Source organism: Anopheles arabiensis, chromosome 2, assembly GCF_016920715.1.
Source record: "Anopheles arabiensis isolate DONGOLA chromosome 2, AaraD3, whole genome shotgun sequence".
In the NCBI taxonomy this organism is placed as follows: Eukaryota; Metazoa; Arthropoda; class Insecta; order Diptera; family Culicidae; genus Anopheles; species Anopheles arabiensis.
In genome coordinates this window covers 35,961,137-35,981,471 of record NC_053517.1, presented here as the reverse complement: position 1 = coordinate 35,981,471, position 20,335 = coordinate 35,961,137, and the positions used below count along the sequence as shown (strand labels likewise).

General features: G+C 42.0%; 1 protein-coding gene across 9 annotated transcripts in view; it reads right to left on the bottom strand.

Moving 5' to 3' along the window:
• The window catches only part of LOC120897277 (AP-1 complex subunit gamma-1-like), a 42,620-nt gene extending 22,812 nt beyond the window's left edge, over nucleotides 1–19,808 (bottom strand). Inside the window, exons 1-2 of one of the 9 annotated variants that reach the window (XM_040302017.1) lie at nucleotides 19,611–19,808; nucleotides 17,081–17,428 (exon numbers count right to left, since the gene is read on the bottom strand). In XM_040302017.1, the coding sequence (XP_040157951.1) occupies nucleotides 17,081–17,136 (56 nt within the window). In that variant the 5' untranslated portion in view covers nucleotides 17,137–17,428; nucleotides 19,611–19,808. Of the gene's footprint in view, nucleotides 1–17,080; nucleotides 17,429–18,132; nucleotides 19,346–19,547; nucleotides 19,568–19,610 lie in introns of those variants that run through there. The other 8 variants (XM_040302016.1, XM_040302021.1, XM_040302020.1 and 5 more) reach the window with 8 other exon arrangements.
• Nucleotides 19,809–20,335: the final 527 nt, after the last annotated feature.

The following is a 20,335-nucleotide window of genomic DNA, read 5'->3' as shown; positions in this document are numbered from 1 at the left end:
ATGATTTTATTGAAGAGGATGGTTTAGCAGCATTTTTAGCTGGCCTAAAACAACCTTATTTCGGTTATGCGCAAGCAGCTACTCCCAAGGATTTGGAAGCAGCATACGCTTTCGTATGCAAATTTAAATGTTCGGAAAATGTCGCGAATCGTATCGATTCGACACAACCATCTCAATCCAAAAATCAGATTCAAAAACCCAAAAATCAAGAATATAAAACGAGAGATAGATATTCACCAAATCATGGCAACGAAAAATATGAGAGCAAAAAAGAAAAAATTCCACAACCCATGGAAGTGGAATCAACTAAAAGTAAGTTGACCCTCAACCGGAAGCAACTTCATAACAATGAAGTGTGCTCCAACGAAGTACCGTCTGATTCGGAATCAGATGAAGAAGAAAATATCGACATAAATTTTTGTTGGGGAAAAATAAACCCAGAAAAAACGTAGACTACCTTCCTTACCTAACAAGTCAAAACAGTGTGACCCAACAAACCATAAAAATATTAATAGACACTGGAGCGAACAAAAATGTCATTCGCCCAGGAATAGTAAGAAATTGCAAAAGTACTGAAAATATAACGATAAAAAATATTTCAGGAAAGCATACCATTGAAAAGAAAGGCAAAGCAAATCTTATCGGCTATAACCTTCCTTGCCAAACCTATTATGAACTAAACTTCCATCACTTTTTCGACGGAATCTTAGGATCCGAATATTTGGCTAGAAACAATGCCATTATTAATTACAAAAAGAACAACTAGAAATTGAAAATATTGAAATACCATTTAAAAAATATTATCCGGCAAAAAAACTATACTCACATAACATCGAAGTAAAAACAAATACAGACGGAGATTGGCTAGTCCCAACCTTCCAAAAATTTGATAATGACACCGTTATTGAACCAGGTCTTTACAATGCCAGTGACAACAAAACTATAGTTAAAATCCTGAGCAGTAAAAAGAAAATAAAATCCTATGACAAAGAACTTAATATCAACGATAATAATTTTGAAACTATAACTCCTATTCCAATAGAATATAACGATGCTATCAATGAAAAAACTCTAGATAAAATTATTCGCACAAGCCACCTTTCAAATTTCGAAAAGAAAAATTATATCAAATCATTCTCGAAAACAAAAATGTTTTACTACGGGAAAACGAAAAGCTGACCTGCACTACAGCTGTAAAACATAAAATTATCACTAATGATAAAATGCCGACCTACACAAAAACTTACAGATATCCTCATCACTTTAAAAAAGATGTAGAGGAACAGATTCAAGAAATGCTAAAAACAGGTGTTATACAGCCCTCATCAAGTCCATATTCGTCACCAATTTGGGTTGTACCGAAAAAAACAGACGCTTCTGGTAAAAAGAAAATTAGAGTCGTCATAGATTATCGTAAACTTAATGAAAAAACCATCGATGATAAATTTCCTATTCCACAAATCGAAGACATTTTAGATAGTCTAGGAAAATCACAATATTTCACAACACTAGATTTGAAATCTGGATTTCATCAAATCGAAATGGATCCAAAACACAGTCCAAAAACCGCTTTTTCTACAGACAAAGGTCATTTTAAATTTACAAGAATGCCTTTTGGTCTCAAAAACGCTCCTGCCACATTCCAAAGAGCAATGAATAACATACTTCAAGAATTTATAGGAAAATTTTGTTATGTCTATTTAGATGACATAATAATCACTGGTAACAATTTAAAACATCATTTGCAAAATATTTCAATTATATTGAAACGATTATCTGAATTTAATTTGAAAATTCAGCTTGATAAATGTGAATTCTTAAAAAAAGAAACAGAATTCCTAGGACATGTAATAACAGCAGAAGGGATAAAACCAGACCCAACTAAAATAGAAAAAATAAAAAACTGGAAACTCCCAACCAACCAGAAAGAAATTAAACAATTCCTTGGACTGATAGGATATTACAGACGTTTTATTAAAGACTTTTCGAAACTTGCCAAACCTTTGACACAATACCTAAAAAAAGAAGAAACAGTAAATGTTAAAGATACAAATTACACACAAGCATTCGAGAAACTTAAAAACATCTTGACATCGGACCAAATACTTTCATACCCTAACTTCAACCTACCATTTATCCTAACGACGGATGCAAGCAACTATGCATTAGGAGCAGTACTATCACAAGTACAAGACAAAATAGAACGACCAATTGCATTCGCAAGCAGATCATTAAATAAAACAGAAATAATTATTCTACAACAGAAAAAGAAGCCTTAGCAATAATTTGGGCAGTAAATAAATACTATCCATATCTCTATGGTCAAAAATTCACATTGATAACGGATCACAAACCGTTGACATTTATTAAAACTTCCACCAGAAATTCTAAAATTCTTAGATGGAGATTGGAACTAGAAAACTTTGACTACGATATACAATACAAAGAAGGAAAAGCAAACGTTGTTGCTGACGCTTTGAGTCGAAAAGATGAAACTAATACCATTTCCTGTCTTTCAGAAACAAAAAACAAGGCACCACTTGAAGAACGGAAGAACCATCTCACAATGGATATGAATGCTAACGAAACAAATTCCATTTCAGATTCTCAACATAATAACCCACCAACATCCGAAAGTGATTCAGATACAGTTCATTCAGCTGAAACTTCTGACAACTATTTCATTCACTTTTCAGAAAGACCCATTAATAATTATCGTAACCAAATAATATTTAAAATTTCTCATATCGATTCAACAATTACAGAAAGTCCCTTTCCTAATTTTCGAAGAGTAGTTATCTGTAAACCTCAATTTGATGAATCAGATATTAAAGAAAAACTGATAGCTTTTCACAACAATAAACAATCTGCAATAATGGCACCGGAAGAGATAATTCCATTGGTACAGTCTGTATACCGTAAATTTTTTAATCAAAAAGGACATTTTGTTCTCACTCAGAAAATTGTACAAGATGTAACCAATGAAAACAGACAAGACGCTATTGTTTCCAAAGAACATGATAGAGCTCATAGAGGAATAACTGAAGTTGAAAATCAATTAAAAAGAGCTTATTTTTTCCCCAAAATGATATCCAAAATCAAAAAAATATGCAATTTATGTAGAATCTGTAATATACATAAATATGAAAGGAAACCATACAATATAAAATTATCCCCTAGACCAGTAACTGAAACACCGTTTCAACGCGTTCACATGGATATTTTTCAAATCGATAATAAAAACTTCCTTTCACTAGTGGATTCATTTTCAAAACATGCTCAACTTATAAAAATCGAAACGAAAAATCTAACCGATGTTAAAAATGCATTAGCACAATATTTTTCAACATACGAAATCCCTACACAAATAGTAACAGATCATGAGACGACCTTCAGATCTATACAACTTCAAAACTATTTAGCTAACCTGAATGTTGAATTAGTTTATGCCTCTTGCTCAGAATCAAATGGTCAAGTAGAAAAAACTCATTCCACAATCATCGAGGTATTTAACACAAATAAACACAAGTTTCCCGATTTAAATACCGAAGAAAAAATACTGTTAGCAGTATCTTTATATAATAGCTCGGTACATTCGTCAACAAAATTTACCCCAAATGAAATTGTTTTTAACCAAACAAACAGGCGAAATGAAAATATTCAGGAGTTATTCAAGAAAGTAAAAGAAAACTTAGAAAATGCTAAACTAATCCAAATCAAGCGAAATGAACAAAAAGAAGAACCCCCAGACCTTGAAGAAAACAATGAAGTTTATGTTAAACCAAACATTAGGAAAAAGTTAGACCCCAGGGCAAATCCAACAAAAGTTTTACAAAATAACACAAGAACGTTTAAAAATTTTAAGAATATCAAAAGAAACAAAAACAAAATTAAACGAATAAAATCTTTATCTTTTTAGATGCAAAAACTAATATTGATGACCATCCTAATAACTTACGTTCATGGTGCATCTCTCCAAATCAGGAATCTCAATCAGGATCCCGTACTACTCATAGAGAAGCAAGAATGTAAAATTCAAAACGGTATAATGAAAATCATACATCCAATCAATATGACAAATATCGAACACAATGTAATTAAATTTGAAGAGATAGCAAGAAAAGTCAATAAGAAACTCCCTATATCAAACTTAATAATAGAAAGGAGTAAGGAAATCAAAGATAGACTTAACCAGCTAGCGCCTTCAAGAAACCGTCACAAGCGTTGGGATATGCTAGGATCAGCATGGAAATGGCTTGCGGGTACACCAGACGCCGAAGACCTTCGAATCATCAACAAAACACTAAACGACCTGATCAGTGAAAACAATGCACAAATCAACATTAACAATGTTATTAATAACAAAATTGCCGAAATGACTGTAACGATCAACTTGCTGATAGAAAAACACTCAACTAAAGAAAAGCTATTGTTACAAGAAATAGATGCAATTACTTTACTAGTATACATGGATGCAACTAACCGCATTTTAGAAGACATAGAAGATGCAATCCTACGAACACGTATACAACTAACGAATAGTAAACTGCTATCCATTAACGAGATACTTGCTATCGAAACGATAATCAACAACCAAGGTATTCAAACGCAATTTCTAGAAGAAGCCTTGAAATACGCAATACCAAAAATTGCTATAAAAGAAAAGATGTTGTTTTACATATTGGAAATTCCCAAAGTCGAAAATAATTGTAAAATATTCCAAATCGTACCGCTCACCTTAAACGATTCAACTATAGTTAACATACCACAATACATCATTATGAGCAAACAAGGAATATTTTTAACAAACAAACCATTCGACTTGGTGCAGCTAGGCGAATACACAAAACCGTTCAAAGACACCTGCCTCATGCCAATATTAGATGGCAAAGAAAGCAACTGCCAAGCTATTGAAGACGACAAAACAATGGTCACTCTCGTTACGAACAATAAAATCTTGCTGAATAACGTAAAAAATTCGCAAGTAAAATCGAACTGTGGACCGCACGATCGAATACTTAACGGGAACTTCATTCTTACATTCAATAATTGCACAATATCAATTGATAACCACACCTTCACGTCAGAAGAAACAACAACAAGTGCAAAAGAAGTACTAGGAGCTTTCCCCAACCTTACAGTAAATTGGAATATCATAGAAACAACAAACATTACAAAAATCCAAAATGAAATGATTTCCAACAGAAAACATCTCGAACATATCGCATTAAAGCAGTATTCTCATGTGAAAATTACTTTCACAATATTTGGAAGCATAACTATTACAATAGCAATACTGACGATCATTGTATTCGTGTACATAAAAACAAGAAAATACACGAATATCACCATTGAATCAGCAATCATCAGAAGATCGCGCAAAGTCAAGAAGACACCACCCAGCGAGAACTTCGAGGACGAACTTCAATCTACCCTCGGAGGAGTTATGTTACACACATAGGGTGTAGTTCCAGCTAAACGGAAGCAAAGCAGACATCTACTTCCTCTCGCGAGAACCACACCACAAGATCATCATAGCACCCTCCCATGGTTCGGCACAGCGAAACATCGCAGAACACATTTTATGCTGAGCTAGCATAAAATGTGCCATGCCCGATGGAGCAGCGATCACCAGCATCTACCCGTAGACAACCGTCGTGGAGCATCCGCCCGAACACAACCGTCGTGGAGCATCCGCCCGAAGACAACCGTCGTAGAACATCCGCCCGAAGATGACATCGTGAAACATCGGCGCAATAGGCTTAGGCTCGAGCTAGTTAGGACTAGGGAGTTTAAGTCAGTTCAGAATTGTAACTCACCAGCGATAGACGCATTAGGTTGATTAAGAAAAATAAATGTTTTTTTTATAAGACTTAATATGTCCCTCGCATAACATAATAATAAACAAGTATTATATATATAATACTTGTTTATTAACACTTATGTTAAACTTACTTATCAATATACAAATTAAAATATAAATAAAGCTTGGTTCATTTAGAAATGGGGCACATTGTTCGAATTACAGTGGTGCCCCCTGTGAACAAAAATGGAATCTTTTGACAGAGTTTAGTTGACTACGGAAAAAAAACTACACTTTGTCAAATTTTCATCCAATTTAGATATTCCTGCTCGAAGATGTTCGACATGCAAGAAGAGAAGCGAAATTTGATAGTGCACAACTATCTGCTTAATCCATTATTGTCATCTTGGGAGCTGGCAAAACAATTAAATTTGCCCAAGTCGACTGTTGCACGCAACATCATACAAATGTAGAATAGGTGGAATTTACTGACCAGATCAGTGACTAAAACAGCTGTGCGCCGGTTCAAGAATTTCGTCGAAAAGGCGATTAATATATTTTTTTCATATTTTTTAAAAATACATTGTAACATAACCTATGATTCATTCAAACAATTTTTTTCTATTGGATTAATGGTATAAAAGATACATGCAATGCAAAGTATCCCATTTATATATCTAAGCCTTAAGCATATTTTGATCTTTTTTATATGAAATCAATATAACTTCAAGAACAGTTATGAGGTTTTGTATAGAAAAGTTAGTTAAAAAAAAGAGATTCAAAATCATCAGCTATATCTTAGTAATCTCTAAACCAAATAAAACAAAACCTTTGTGACGAAGCATGAATGTTTTGTGTATTGTTATTCATATTTTGTATAGCATAAGAATTGTCGATAAAAAACCGCGCCTCAAAAAAAAGTAATCGCATTTGACACGCGGTACATTTTTATAACCAGATTATCCTTTCAAACAGCAGTAAAACTAACAAAGAATCGCTTACCCATTTTGGAGGGTCTAAATCAAAGAGGGATAAACTTTCGAAACCGAAATCAGCAGCGACAAGAAAAGAACGGTCTACGTTATCACAACATGACACAGCTTACAAAACAACGAGAAAAAAGTAATTAATTCCAAGCGAGATTCCCGTTGGCACGGACACCGTTTAATCCTTTTAGAATTAACAATTCCAGTGTTCCCTTTTTCGTCCAAATTAAACGTGTCGTTGTACCATCGCTCGACCTATCTTCCACCCAAACATTGTGTATTTTAGCGCGGCAAAAGAATCGCGAAAGAAAAATTGGTGACTTTTCCTTCCCTCGCTTCCATCCTCCTTCGTTTGGTGTGCTGTGGTCAACCCTACGCTATCGCGCTTTAGAAACAAAACAGCGTCCCACTAATCTGCACGACTGAACCTTGCACGACCGAAATCGCGCGTTGACAAATCGTTTACGAGCTAACCCAGGCATCCATCAACGTGAATGGCCGGCCGGCCGGCTGACCGGTCAGTCCACTCGGTCCATCGATGATATACACCGTAAAGTGAAGTGTTAATGTAGGGTATAAACATAAAATACGACACATTTTTCGCGTAGTGCGCGAAGCGAGAGTGAGAGAGAGATAAAATAACCTTGCCACACTCCCCGCAAAAAGGGTAAGCTTTTTCCTATAGGGCTCGAGTGAACGGGAAGGTAAGAAAAATGGAATGGAAATGACCGATACTTGAGCGAATGGGTATAAAAGCCGAGCCCGTAACGCGGCTTTCCTTTGGTATCGTTCCTCTACCGAATGCTGACTGCAAGAAAGGTCATAGAAATTTATTACCCAAATTCGCTTTCGTTCGGCTCGCCACCCCGGGGTCGGGTTTCACGCTACGGGACATTTCATCCGGCACCGGAGCACTCAATCGTCCGTTCAGAACGGCCACCAGAGCACCGCTCGACCGTTGAATAGTGAAGGTTCCGGTGCGACCGTTGTAGTCGCTTTCTTTCCTTTACGTCAAAGCAGGCGCTGCAAAAATGGCGGAAACCCATCCGAGAGCGGAAGAAATTATGCATAAATCACAGGTTGATCAACCGAACCGGAGCAAAACTACAGAGCACCGCTTGCACGGCTGTTCCGGATGTTGAATGGCAAACGACGACGACGACGACGACGACAACAGTCGGTGTGCCAATTCGATAAATCGTTGTTTAACGGTTAAAATACATTAAGCGAAAGCGACATGGTAATGGCAGTGGCAATGCACATTAGTGTACAGATGGTTACCAGGCACTACGGGCAATGCGGGTGGTACGACCAACAAGGCGCGCGGGATCGGGATGAAGGCATGCAGCTGATGCTGCCCCGATGCTGCCGGGTGGTAAGCTCATTTACAGGGAGCGGAAAGGGCATTGTGAAAAGGGGGAAGGAGGAAGAATAAACCCTCATTGGTGGAGGGAAAGCTCATTAACTATTCGTTGCTATTTTTAAAACCGAATCATCACCATCAAGAGGGAAACTGAGCTTTCTTTTACCGAAAGAAGGCAAAGCATAGCGTTCTCTTGGGGTATTTACGCCACTTTTTCATCTCTCTTTCTCTCTCTTCGTTTCTCGTTCTGTGGCCAATTTCCCAAATCGGGTAGTGCAAACATTAAATCAGTTCGGGGAATTGTGTTTCCCAAGCCGGTGTTTTTATTTTTTTAATCGTTTTCTCCACATTGCACTCCACCATGGAGCCGCCTGGTGGCTGTTGGATAGGATTAAGAGCGCAAAGCATTGCACTGCGTCCATTCTTTCGGTGATTGTTCAGTTCATTTTTTGTTGTTGTTGTTGTTGTTGGGTTTTCTTGCCATTTATGCACTCCCAATTTAACCTTCAAAAAACTTATTCCTCAAACGTTCTAGTCTTCCCCAGCAGCGTACCTTCAATAGACCCTTTTGTGGGTAGACGATGCCGCCGAAAAGGTTCAACGCTTTAATTTGCTTACGTTTGCTTACGGCCTAGAAAAGGGCTTCAAATAATAAAAAAAAAACGAGCAGGCACCCTCGTTCGGGTGGACCAAAGGTTCGAAAGGAATCAGAAAAAGATTACGAAACAATTTCGCTATAAGTAAGAGGTATTATAGGGTTAATGGTTCCCGAGAAGTACCGTAACCTAGATGGCATCGATCGACCCAGTGTCGGGGTGTCGCGACAAGCGCATTAGAGTTACCCTTTCCTTCCCACAACCCGCTGTTTCATTTGACCGTTTGCTCAATCAAACCATCAAAGATTCTGAGAAATGGGGAACCGAACCGATGAGATTCAGCAGACCCACAGAAAAGGCAAACTTTCGGTGCCTCCCCCGTTTGGTGTGACACACTTTGCCGTCGCCGTGGGATCCTTTGGCCCTAACCACATCAAATGACACCTTCGGTGTTTTAGCGAGCTGTGCGGTTGCTTCGCATTAGTTCGACACGGAGCTAATTAAGATGGTCGGGTATGGGGGGGTATGCACACCCGCCGGTTTGGTAGAGTCAATAGTTCACAACACGGAATGAGTGCACACGCTAGAGTGTTGTGTAAATAGCGCAGAGGGTGAACGGAACAGACAGACGCTTTCGCTAGTTTGTACTTTTACCATTTGCCATTTTGGTGTCTAAACTGTTGCGTTTGCATTTGAACTGCTCTTTTTTTTCGACAGTCAATTCCACACCAACTTCCCGCAGGGCTAAGCAGCACAACCCACCCGAAGGACGGGTTTTCCATTGACGTCACGCTGTATGTCTGAATGTTCGCATCTTCTTGCTTTTGCAACACCCAGGAAAATAAAGCAAACCTTCCTTGTTACTGAGCATTTTCTTGTCCCAAGTAATCTTCACCACACCGGAACCAGGACGACACCCTCGCACGAGGTGTGATGGGATTTTCGCGTTCGATCATTAACCGGGTGCGCACGTAGCACGTGGATGTGGCCGTGTTCACGTTCCAGAACGTCTCGAGTGTGATGCGGGTGGGCTCCACGAGCCGTACGTTAATGGTTGTCCTCCCCTCGGCCAAGCTCTCTCGCTTCATTTTAGTCCATCTTCCGAGGGGTTGCTGCGTTCAAAATGGTGTCGTTACGATTTCCGAACCAGCTTCAGCTCTCCACCGGTACCACCGCCGGAGGGGGGAAAATTGCAAGGGAGCACCGAACACGGGACACGGAACCTCGGAAAGCAGCACAGCCTCGGAGTGCAGCAGGGTGCTTTTTGGTTAATATTTCATGCGACCATTGAACCACCGTTTCGAGTTTCTCTCGTTCTCGGCTGTTTTCTACCCGGCTCTAATCATAAAATGGCTCCGCTTCCTTCCCGCCAGCACGCCAGTCAGTGTGGTTTTTAAGCAACCAAGGCAACCGAAATGAACCGCTTTGGAGACCGACTTAAACCGGATTTAGTGGTAGTCCACAACGATGGGAGTGTGTGTGTGTGGGTGTGGGTGTGTGCGTGTGGACATGCCCATGCCCTAGAACATATGTTTGCGGTCGGTCGGTTTGGAGTCGGTTTGAGCACACGGTGCGATTTGACCTGCCGGCTCAAACAAACGATTAATTATGTTTCCGAGCACGGAATCCGAACAGCCGCCGGGGACGGTCAAGCATGTGACATACGTCTGTGTGTGTATGACACACACACACACACACGACAAGTCCGTGAGATGACACGCGTGGGAGCACTGGCAGATGAACGCTGGCAGCGCCAAGCTTGGAGCCAATTGTATCGGAAAGGATTTGACCATAAATTACGCTGGTCAGCATTCCACAGAAATTTCCACATGCCAGTGCAAGGTGGAATATCAACAGCATCTCCTCCGCCAGCAGCAATCCCCGCATGGTCCCCATCTCTCCGCAGATAATCGGGAATAAGGGGGAAAAAACGGGCACGTGCTCTAATTTTGTGAGCAAACAGCGTTGCCTCATCCTCATGGTACGGGCCGAGGCTGATCGCGTGTCAATATTGGGAGTCGTTTTCATCTATTTGCCGCTGTCCTGATTTGTCTCCGATGTGATGCGAGTGTACGAGTGGCCGCTTTTGTCTTTCCCACTGTCCAAAAGGTTGTTTTTTTTATTATGCTTCGCCTAGGATTCATATTCGGTCGTCCGATTCGCGCGCCAGTGTTGGGCTGTTAATATTGTTTCAGCTCGCTCGACACGGTATGGGCGGAAATTGAGCACTGCCGACGCACTTAATCCCTCTCGCTGGAGCGTATCCACTTGGGGCCATTGTGTGTTTCTTGCCCGCACACTCACACTTTACCGGAAAGGCGAACTTTGGTCGCCACTATCTGCCGCATCGATGTTGGGAGATGCTACGGGAAAGCGATGCCTTACCATGGTTACCATTAGCTGTAACCTAATCAGCTGGAAAAGATTGGCCACGTATTGTTTCACGGCTGGGTTGATGGTGGGAGAATGTACACATTTCTTTTGTGCTTGCGTGTGATCCATCCGATAAGAAGGAAGAGACCGAGCGAAGGGGTCACAATATTGGTCACTATTTGACCAATAAATTGCTCTCGGTTATGTGGCCGAGCAAGTTGGGGCTGAAGTGAAGTGACTGGGCTGCCCAGAACGAAAAGCGATACCGCGTAGGCTTCTAATTGGGCAAATTGTGCCCAGCGGCTGTGCATCATTTTTTTGTTCGATTTGACCTGCAAACCTAACACTGTTTTACATCGAACAACCTTGTGGTCGTGCTACTTGCAAGAGCTTAAATGCTCGGTGTGATGTAAATCGCTGTTATATGAGATGCTTTCGCACACAACCTTGTCAATCATTTTCCCCTTTCGCCCTCGCTCGCCATTGTGGTAAACTGTCAATCTCGTCATTCAATTGACACGATGGCTGCTTCGAAGACGGATAAGTGCCTTTCAGCTGTCGTATTTCACTGAGCAGCATTTACTGCTACTGTAGCCTACTGTCACTTTTAGCATAAAATCGCGGTGAGCGTTCGGTGTTACATTACCAGCAGTTCAGCTTCGTCTTTCGATGTGAAGGAGAAAGGATCGAGGAAGGAATTTTATTTAAAAATTTCATCTCGTTTACCGGTGTGATTGAATTTTGCCGTGCCAGACGATAGAGAGTAAGCGAGGGCGAGAGGATCGGTCGATTCCGTAAACATTCTTCTCGCCATTCTACGACAAAATCTTTGCTTTGGATCGGTCGGTTACGTTTCAAGCCATTCAAATAAGGGCGCGCGTTTCGTTCGTTTCGCAGGCGATCAGGCCGTATCGGAAATGGGAAAACCGTTTTGTAGCGCTCACCACCAGTGAACATCGCGTAACAAAGGTGCCGCAAGGGAATTCTCCTGCAGACGAATACATCGTGAGTGGCACATGATTGTTTTTAGCGGTGCGCTTCACGTCGCCTTTCACAGCGGTCTTTATTCTAAACGATCGCTGATAGTGTAAACTTGTGGCGGTGATGCTTTTCATCGAACGCAAAATGGAACAGTAAACTCCGGCACAGTGCCTCCGGCGGCACGGCACACGGGAAAAGTTGAAAATTATTAGCCAATGGCATTGTAAAGCCCCGTCGTTCGTTGATAATTAGCATTCCCATTCCAGTCAACCGACGACAGCAGTGCGCCATTAGCATCGTGGCTATCGTGGTGAAATGTTCCCATTTACATTTTGGCAAATAAAAGGCGTGTTTTACATGTTCGCTGTGTAGCGAGCTTGCTGAGGGCTGACTTACAGCATTAGAGACACATTTGGACACCTGTGGAAGCGTTTTTGGGGGTGATAGTTGTACAGTTTTACACGACCAACGACGTGTTAGGGCGGGTACATCAAAGTTTGTACAAGACTGTGTACCGGCTGCGGACGGACGCTTTTCCTCGAGGCGTCTGTGAGAGCAGTAACGGAATTGATTTAAATTGAGTTAGACAAGTTTGCATCTGTAACGAGATGGGAAGAGGGTGTTATGATCCGGAAGTTTAGCATGGAAATGCTGTTAGCAGTGATTTAAAATTGACGTGGTTATGAAGTTTTAAAATTTCTAAAAGGTATACGGGCTTTTCTTGAAACGATATGTGGAATTCTATCTCCAGCGTAGTTTAAGTCTTTTTGTTGATGTTTTGCTTTAATTTGTTTGTCGTTTGTCAAATAAAGTATAAAAGTTATCGATTGATCAAGGATCGATGAAAAATGAAGACAGTTTGATTGTAAAGTTAAGCAGTTAACTATAAACGATCCTTGCTCTAATCGAATTTTACATGGAATGTTCTTGATTACAAACCTTCTATACATCGCTAACAAGAAGTAAATAAAGTCAACACATCAAACCCGAAGCAGATAAACAAACGACACCTAAGGACGCACACATTGCGCCCCAAAACTTTGTCCTCCCCATTGGCCATCAACAGCAACTAACACAAGGGGAAGGGGAGTAGAGGAGGGGGCGAGGAGTTAGTACACCTTGTCAACTGTAGAAGTAGCATTCAGTTTTTCCCCCATTGACCCACGAAAACGAGGAAAAGTTTTGTTCCCAATAATTCTCGTACCACACCATTCTCGCATACCATACGTCAGCGGAAATCAATAAAACGGAGAAAATATACTTCCCGACATATACATTTCTGGCTTGTCGTGCGACTTATGTGTGTTGCTGCCCTACCCGGTGGGCTATTAATATTTCTGCTCCGAATCCAACTCCAAGTGGCCCATCAATATCAACCACTCAAAGCCGGTGAGCTGCCACAGGATTTTGCGTTTCGGCCTTAACGAAACGAATACATCAATCGCAAATGGAACGGATCCTGTCAAATGGCAACACAGAGAGGCTTGCGGTATCACTCCCTCCCTCCACCACCCCCAAGCCCCCGCAACGATCCATGTGACCGGAGGAGGAGGCAGGACCGGGAAGAAAACAAACAATTTCCGTCAACATTTGCTCCCTCGGGCGCATTCTTCCTTCGTCGAGTGGGCAAAAAGTTGAACTGATATCGTATTTTTATTGCATAGAAAGACGCTTAAGGTGAGGCAGAGAGAGAAAGAGAAAGAAATGAAGGGAGAGAGAGAGAAAAGGGGATATAAATAAGAAACAAAAAAAAAAAACATTCCTCTCAATACACGCCGGATGACTTTAAAAGTAACCGCAAATCGAACAGTCAGGTCATCGGGAGAAATGGTGCGGTAAAAGGGCAAACGCAAGAAACACATAACGCTCGAATGGCATTCGCAGGAAAGTTGTAAGTTGTTTTCCTGCTCCGATCCGCGGCGTCTATTGCCCATTGAAAGTTTGTTTGTACGCACGTACACACCTGATGTCACCGGTGTTGTAGTAGTAGTAGTAGTAGTCGGCGAATCGATCCGGGGCCGGGTTTGATGGAGCCAGAAAATGAAACATTCAAGCTAGGGGTTCCTGCTCATCGCGACTTGTCCGCTCGTCGCTGCACGATACGCGCCACATTCAATCAAATCATCCCCTGACTCAAACCGCTCTGTTTGCGATTAGATTTACGTGCCGATGAAGAGGAGCGAGCAAGTGAAAGTGATACGAAATGGATGCGACGGATAAACACGGTAGATAAGTTGCGGTTTGACCGGCTCTTTCGAAGTAAAAATTCGTTTTTTTTTCGCCGCAAATGACACAGGTGACATTTTTATTGATTGCAATACTAGAACACATTTGAAACATACAGCAGCAGAAGCGTTTAATTGCAAAGGAGGGTGTGGGGAAGGGTATTTTTTATCGCCGTTATCGATCGTGATTGATGGGCAAATACCGGTGCGATGTTAAGAAATGGAATTATTGGCAACACACGACAGACTTCACACACACACACACACACACACACACACACACACACAGACACACACACACACACACACACACACACACACACACACACACACACACACACACACACACACACACACACACACACACACACACACACACACACACACACACACACACACACACACACACACACACACACACACACACACACACACACACACACACACACACACACACACACACACACACACACACACACACACGCACACACACACACACACACACACACACACACACACACACACACACACACACACACACACACACACACACACACACACACACACACACACACACACACACACACACACACACACACACACACACACACACACACACACACACACAAGTTGCAAATGAGAATAATATGATACAGAGAATGTTTTAAAACATTCCGATTTATTGCACATGAGTGATGGAATTTAATTACAACCATGACTTCTGAAGTCTTCCAATTGCAGTACGTTATTCGGGGAAACAAGTATTTTAATGGAATGTGTGAATGGAAAATTTCAACAATTTTTATATTGGTAAACAAAATGGATTGCCTTTCAAAAAACAATTCTATCGAAAGAATGTATCTTGCTTCCTAAAATTGATATCGGTGTCATAAATTACTGGATTCAGAGAGTTCATTCCTGTCAAATTACAACGCTTGCAACACGTTTATGTGGGCAGCACACAAGCCTATTTCTTATCGCTGATGCTACAACTGTAGTTGAGGTATACGTTAAGGGTTTGACTATTTGTTGATTGGTGTACGTGTACTGCTGTACCAATATAGCTAGTCCTATATATCGCCAGCCCAGTCCAAAGATTCGTTTCATATGAACCCATAAAAGCCATTCCATTCGGCACGCGTCGTACCAGTAATTTTGAAAAAAATGGTATAAATATATTTTACGTACAGAAAAATACGAACAATTGTAATCCAATAAAACGTGGTTAGAAGAAAACATAACGGATCTGATTAAATCTAATGAATTTTCTATCATTCTCTTTGATCATTCTCGCCGATAGATACTAAAATGATCATTTTCTCGTTTGTTCTTTTTTGTGTTGAATTAAAAAAAACCTGATACACGTAAATAATCCAATATTTATGTGTAAACCGTTAATACTGGTGAGAAAAAGCTTGTACATTTACAGTATGTCTTTATATAAAGCAATTTTAAGTGTTTCCATCATGTTTAATCTACTTCACTGCTCTTCTTGGTTAAGAAAACAGCTTATCTACACTTAACAGCTAGAACGAAAGCGATGAACTTAATAGTAGTATCTCGCTATGACTAAAAAGGTAAAAGGATTAAAATGGAAACGCATCCGTGTGACCCTTGCCAAAAGTCATTGCCGACAAAAACTCTTTCAAAATGTTATAAAACTAATCTGGTAAGTTTTGCTAAAATTCAGAGCCATAGCATATAAAAAAACCTTTATTGCGCTGGCTCTCTAACGTCACGTTACATCAGTTATTCGATGATGGGAATGTCTGCCAGCAGTGTCTGGATGCATGACTGAGAATCAGAACCTTTTTTCTTTCAAAAACCGAGAAAGAAAAAATGCAAAATGAATCGACTGTTGCATTTTTCAACAGCTTTCCCAATACACTTCACACACTCACAGCCATCTGCATCGAGTGACCGGCTTTCGAGAGCGTTTCCGCAAGCGGTCTGGCGGCGTAGACTACTACTACCCGTTGGAGTGTGTAATAAAATATTGAACCAAAGGCACACAGTGCACCGAACCGTTCGAAACGTATGTGTGTACCCGGGGAAGCCGTTGCAAGCACCGGCAAGAGGCACTTTTCATATTTAAACCTCCATTTTCCAATCCTGAGAAATGGATCCAGTCGCGCACGGCTGTCGAGCTATACGAGAAGGTCACTTGCATGCAAACTCTCGGGGGGCTGTGAGAAAAAAGGTAGAATGCAAACGTCTCCCGCAAACGAACTAGCACAGGATGCAGGAAGTTAAACCGGGAGGACAGAAAACGGAGACCGGATATTGGAACCTGAAGCCCCGTTTGTACGAGAGAACAGGAAGGGCACACAAAAAGGCAGGAGCGAAACGAAACCAGTTCTGCAGGTCAACAGGCGAAAAGGTCAACAAGCAATCCGTCGTCTTCGTCCACATGTTCGTCTCGTACCGGGTGTAGCGTGAGAACGCCGGAAGATAAGGAAGTAGGAGACAGAACTGAAAAAAAAAAAACACACACACACCCACACACATTCGTTGATGAAACAAACAGTTGCAGGAGGAAAAGTTTTTCTCCCACCAAAGTCACGAAAGTTCCACCCTCACTCCATTAGCAAAATGTTGATGATTGTGTGTGTGTGTACTCTCTACACGCGACATGTCGCTTTCCATGTTGTTCCATCATTAGGATCCGTACAGTTGAGGGGCGCAAGAATGGGAGAAGGGGTTTGAGGTAAGGGTTCTTTCGGCTACCAGGTAAGCGACACGTGCGGACCTACCTTCGATTGTGTTCCGGCGGCAGTATGCTCCAGTCGGTTTCGTAGTACGGGTACATGGTTCGTAGGTGACGACGGTGTGTACTGCAGACCCGGTTTCAAAACTTTGGCAGGAAAAAATCGCGATAGTACTAGCACTACACTGCACTCGAATAGGTGTTTGTGTGTGCGTTTAAATATGCCTTGTTGAGTTTCTACTGCAGCTCACAACACTTCCAACGCACATGGAGCATGGGTAGGGGGTTTCCTTTGCCCTTGTTTTAAATGCACCACACGCTTATTTTAAACTCACTCACCCACTGAACTGTTTTGTTTCGGTTGCCTTGGCAGCAAATAAGTTGCACTGTGCTGCTGACGGAAAAGTGACGGCATAACAGATGTAATAGAGGAGGGAATGATAATCAAGTAGACACAGAGAAGGATTGGTTAAATTAAAACGCGCCCGTGCAAGGAGTTGGACGGACAAAAACATTAAGTGGAGAATAGAAATGCAAGGACAGTTTTCTTTTAATACAGCACCCCTGCTTTATAGCGACTTGCGCAAGGGTAGGACACGGAAAATGGTTACTATTATTTCTTTTGTTAAGATCCCTCTTAATTAAAATTTAACCTCTTTCACCGGAGACCGTGGGGGGGAAGATTCTTTTCACCTGTTCAGTAACACCTTCCATGGAAACTGTACAACTTCAACAAACGCCCCGTGTAAGCGGCAAAGGACCTCTACTGCACGTTCACAGTAGAACATAGACACGCACAAACATACACACTGTAGCTTTATGCTGCATCGAGGCAGCCGGCTCAAGTGGCTGAGCTCGCACTCCGTCGTGCTGCACAGCGTTTCTTTACCGCCGGTTAAAGCAAACAGTAATGAAAAGACGTCTTCAAGTGTGCACGGACCGACGGTTTCCACGTGTAAAAAGACGTTTTTGTTGCGACTTTGAAAGGCGCACCAAGAATGTGGTGTAAAGAGTGGGGCGGTGAAGGGAAAAGGGCGAAAAGGAAGGGAGCTTTTGTGTTTCCAAGAGGAGAACGGTAATGTGCAATGGCAACAAAACCTTCCAGGCTGCACCAGGAATGAAAATTGCTGTGCTGACTGCTGGCTGGTCCGGCGGCTCCTGTCTTCACTCGCGGTCTGGTAAAACGCGTTTAATGAATTACCACCGCCACCGACGCGACAAGCACGACTACCTTCCCTAAAGGAACGGTGAAAAACTAACTCTTTTCAGTGAACACACACGTGCAACGACATTCGATGTACCACACAAGTGGGTAATCGAATAGTGGGTGCCACACACCCCATACACACACTACACTACACACACACACATACACACTATAGGGGGAACCGCACAACCTGCGGGCAAATTGCACATGGCGCGCGTGGTCACACAGATGGGGTTGATGACGCAGAGCGATGGCTTTTCTTCCGCCCTCACTGTGATTCCAGGTGGACTGGAAAGTGCGCCGAGCGGCAACGTGGCAATACGCTTTTGAATGCATAAATAAAATAAGGCAGAATTAATTTTTCCCTCACTCGCTGGCAGAACACTTTCTGTTTGTGGAATGGAGCGCGTGCGAACAACAATACAGGCACACAGGCAGGGACGGAAACACACACACACAGACCGAGACGGCAACGAAGGAGGTTAGGAAAAAACGGAAGGAATAAATTGTGGCATCCTTCAACGCCCAACGGTCCCCCACCCCTCCCCACGGTGTGTGTGTGTGGGTAAGGTGTTGTGTGGGCTAAGAATTATGTTGCACGAATAAACACACTCTTTTACAATACACTGCCGCGAAACACAACAACACAACGCAAACACACACACACATACACACAATGCTCCATTGAGCCGTACACGGCCGCAGCCGCGGGTAACGAAGATGAAACGATTCTTTCGCAAAAGGGCAGATCAAGACGGCCGCGGCAGTGAGCAATGGATTTTAACGGTGTAAAAGCATCCCGTTGGAATGCTGTGGAACGCGCCACCGTGTTACGATCTTGCTTCTTATGCCTTTCTCCAACCCCCCCCCAAGCCACTCACTCTTTCACCCCGGGAGCTTGCCGTAGCTACAGAAAGGCGGAAATTCTAGCACGGAACACTTTCGTGAATATTTCGTTTTTCGCTTTTGTCATGGCTCACTTGGCTACGCCACCACACACTTCGGCTCGAAGCGACCCGCTTTGATAAGAAACTAACAGTACGCTGTGGGCAGTAAAGGAGGATCTTTGTTCGGTTGTAATTATTTCACTTTAAATTGGTTTTTGGTAGCGGCCTTCGGCACCCGTACCCGTAAACCCGTACAGCAACACTGCTGTTTGCCGTTATTATCACTTCTTCGTTTGTTTTCACAGATTTGCCGCGCGGGATTTGCATAAAATTGCACTTTTGGCCGTACGATGGTTTCGTAAAACCCGGCTGAATCACACTCCGTGCAGGGATTACTTGTCTGATGAAATAGTACACACCACCACACACACACTGCCTCCGGCCCGCACTGAGGAGAAGGGGGTAAGAGAACGCGAAATCACCTCACTGTGATACGTGATGCAAACAAACCCTCATGCAGGGACAGATAGCGCGGGCACACGGGTAGATATGGGCGCTTGTACCGTAGCTTCTGCGTGTGCGTAACTGTGCAGTGGCAAAGATTGGCGTCCTGTCGGTGGTACGGTTTTCGCTAGACTGACTAACAAACATCGCTGCTACGCGCGCGGTGAACGCATCGTAGCATGCTGGCCCAGCTGTTGTGACTCGGCCCGCCGGCGTGTTCATCGGAAAAGCCCCAAACAAACCGAAGCCATGGAGATAAGGGTGGATGAATTTCGGATGAACCGACCAACCAATTCACTAAAGGGGAAGCGAAGCGCTTGGGAAAACGGTCACAATTGTAGTTGGAAAAAAGGTATTTGATGAAATTATATCGTCTAACAAGAGTTTGAGCAATGTTTTTGCTATGAAATATTTCTTGTGTTGAGTTGAATCAATTTTGGTAAGTCCTGTGTTTACCGTGATGCTTAGCTAGACTGCTTAACTTCCTGTTTTTGACCAACGGAATAATGATTTGTTTGCTAGTCTCATTTATTGTTCCAGATGTTACTTACTTCTTATTGTTTAATTTTGATTCCTTTGAAGCTGGTTAAGACATTTAGAAAAAATCGAGCAATAAATTATTAGATTTTGAATGATTGTTTCCACGCGTTATAGTGAATTATTTAAAACAAAACATATGTTTGACTATAAGCTTGCATTGGAC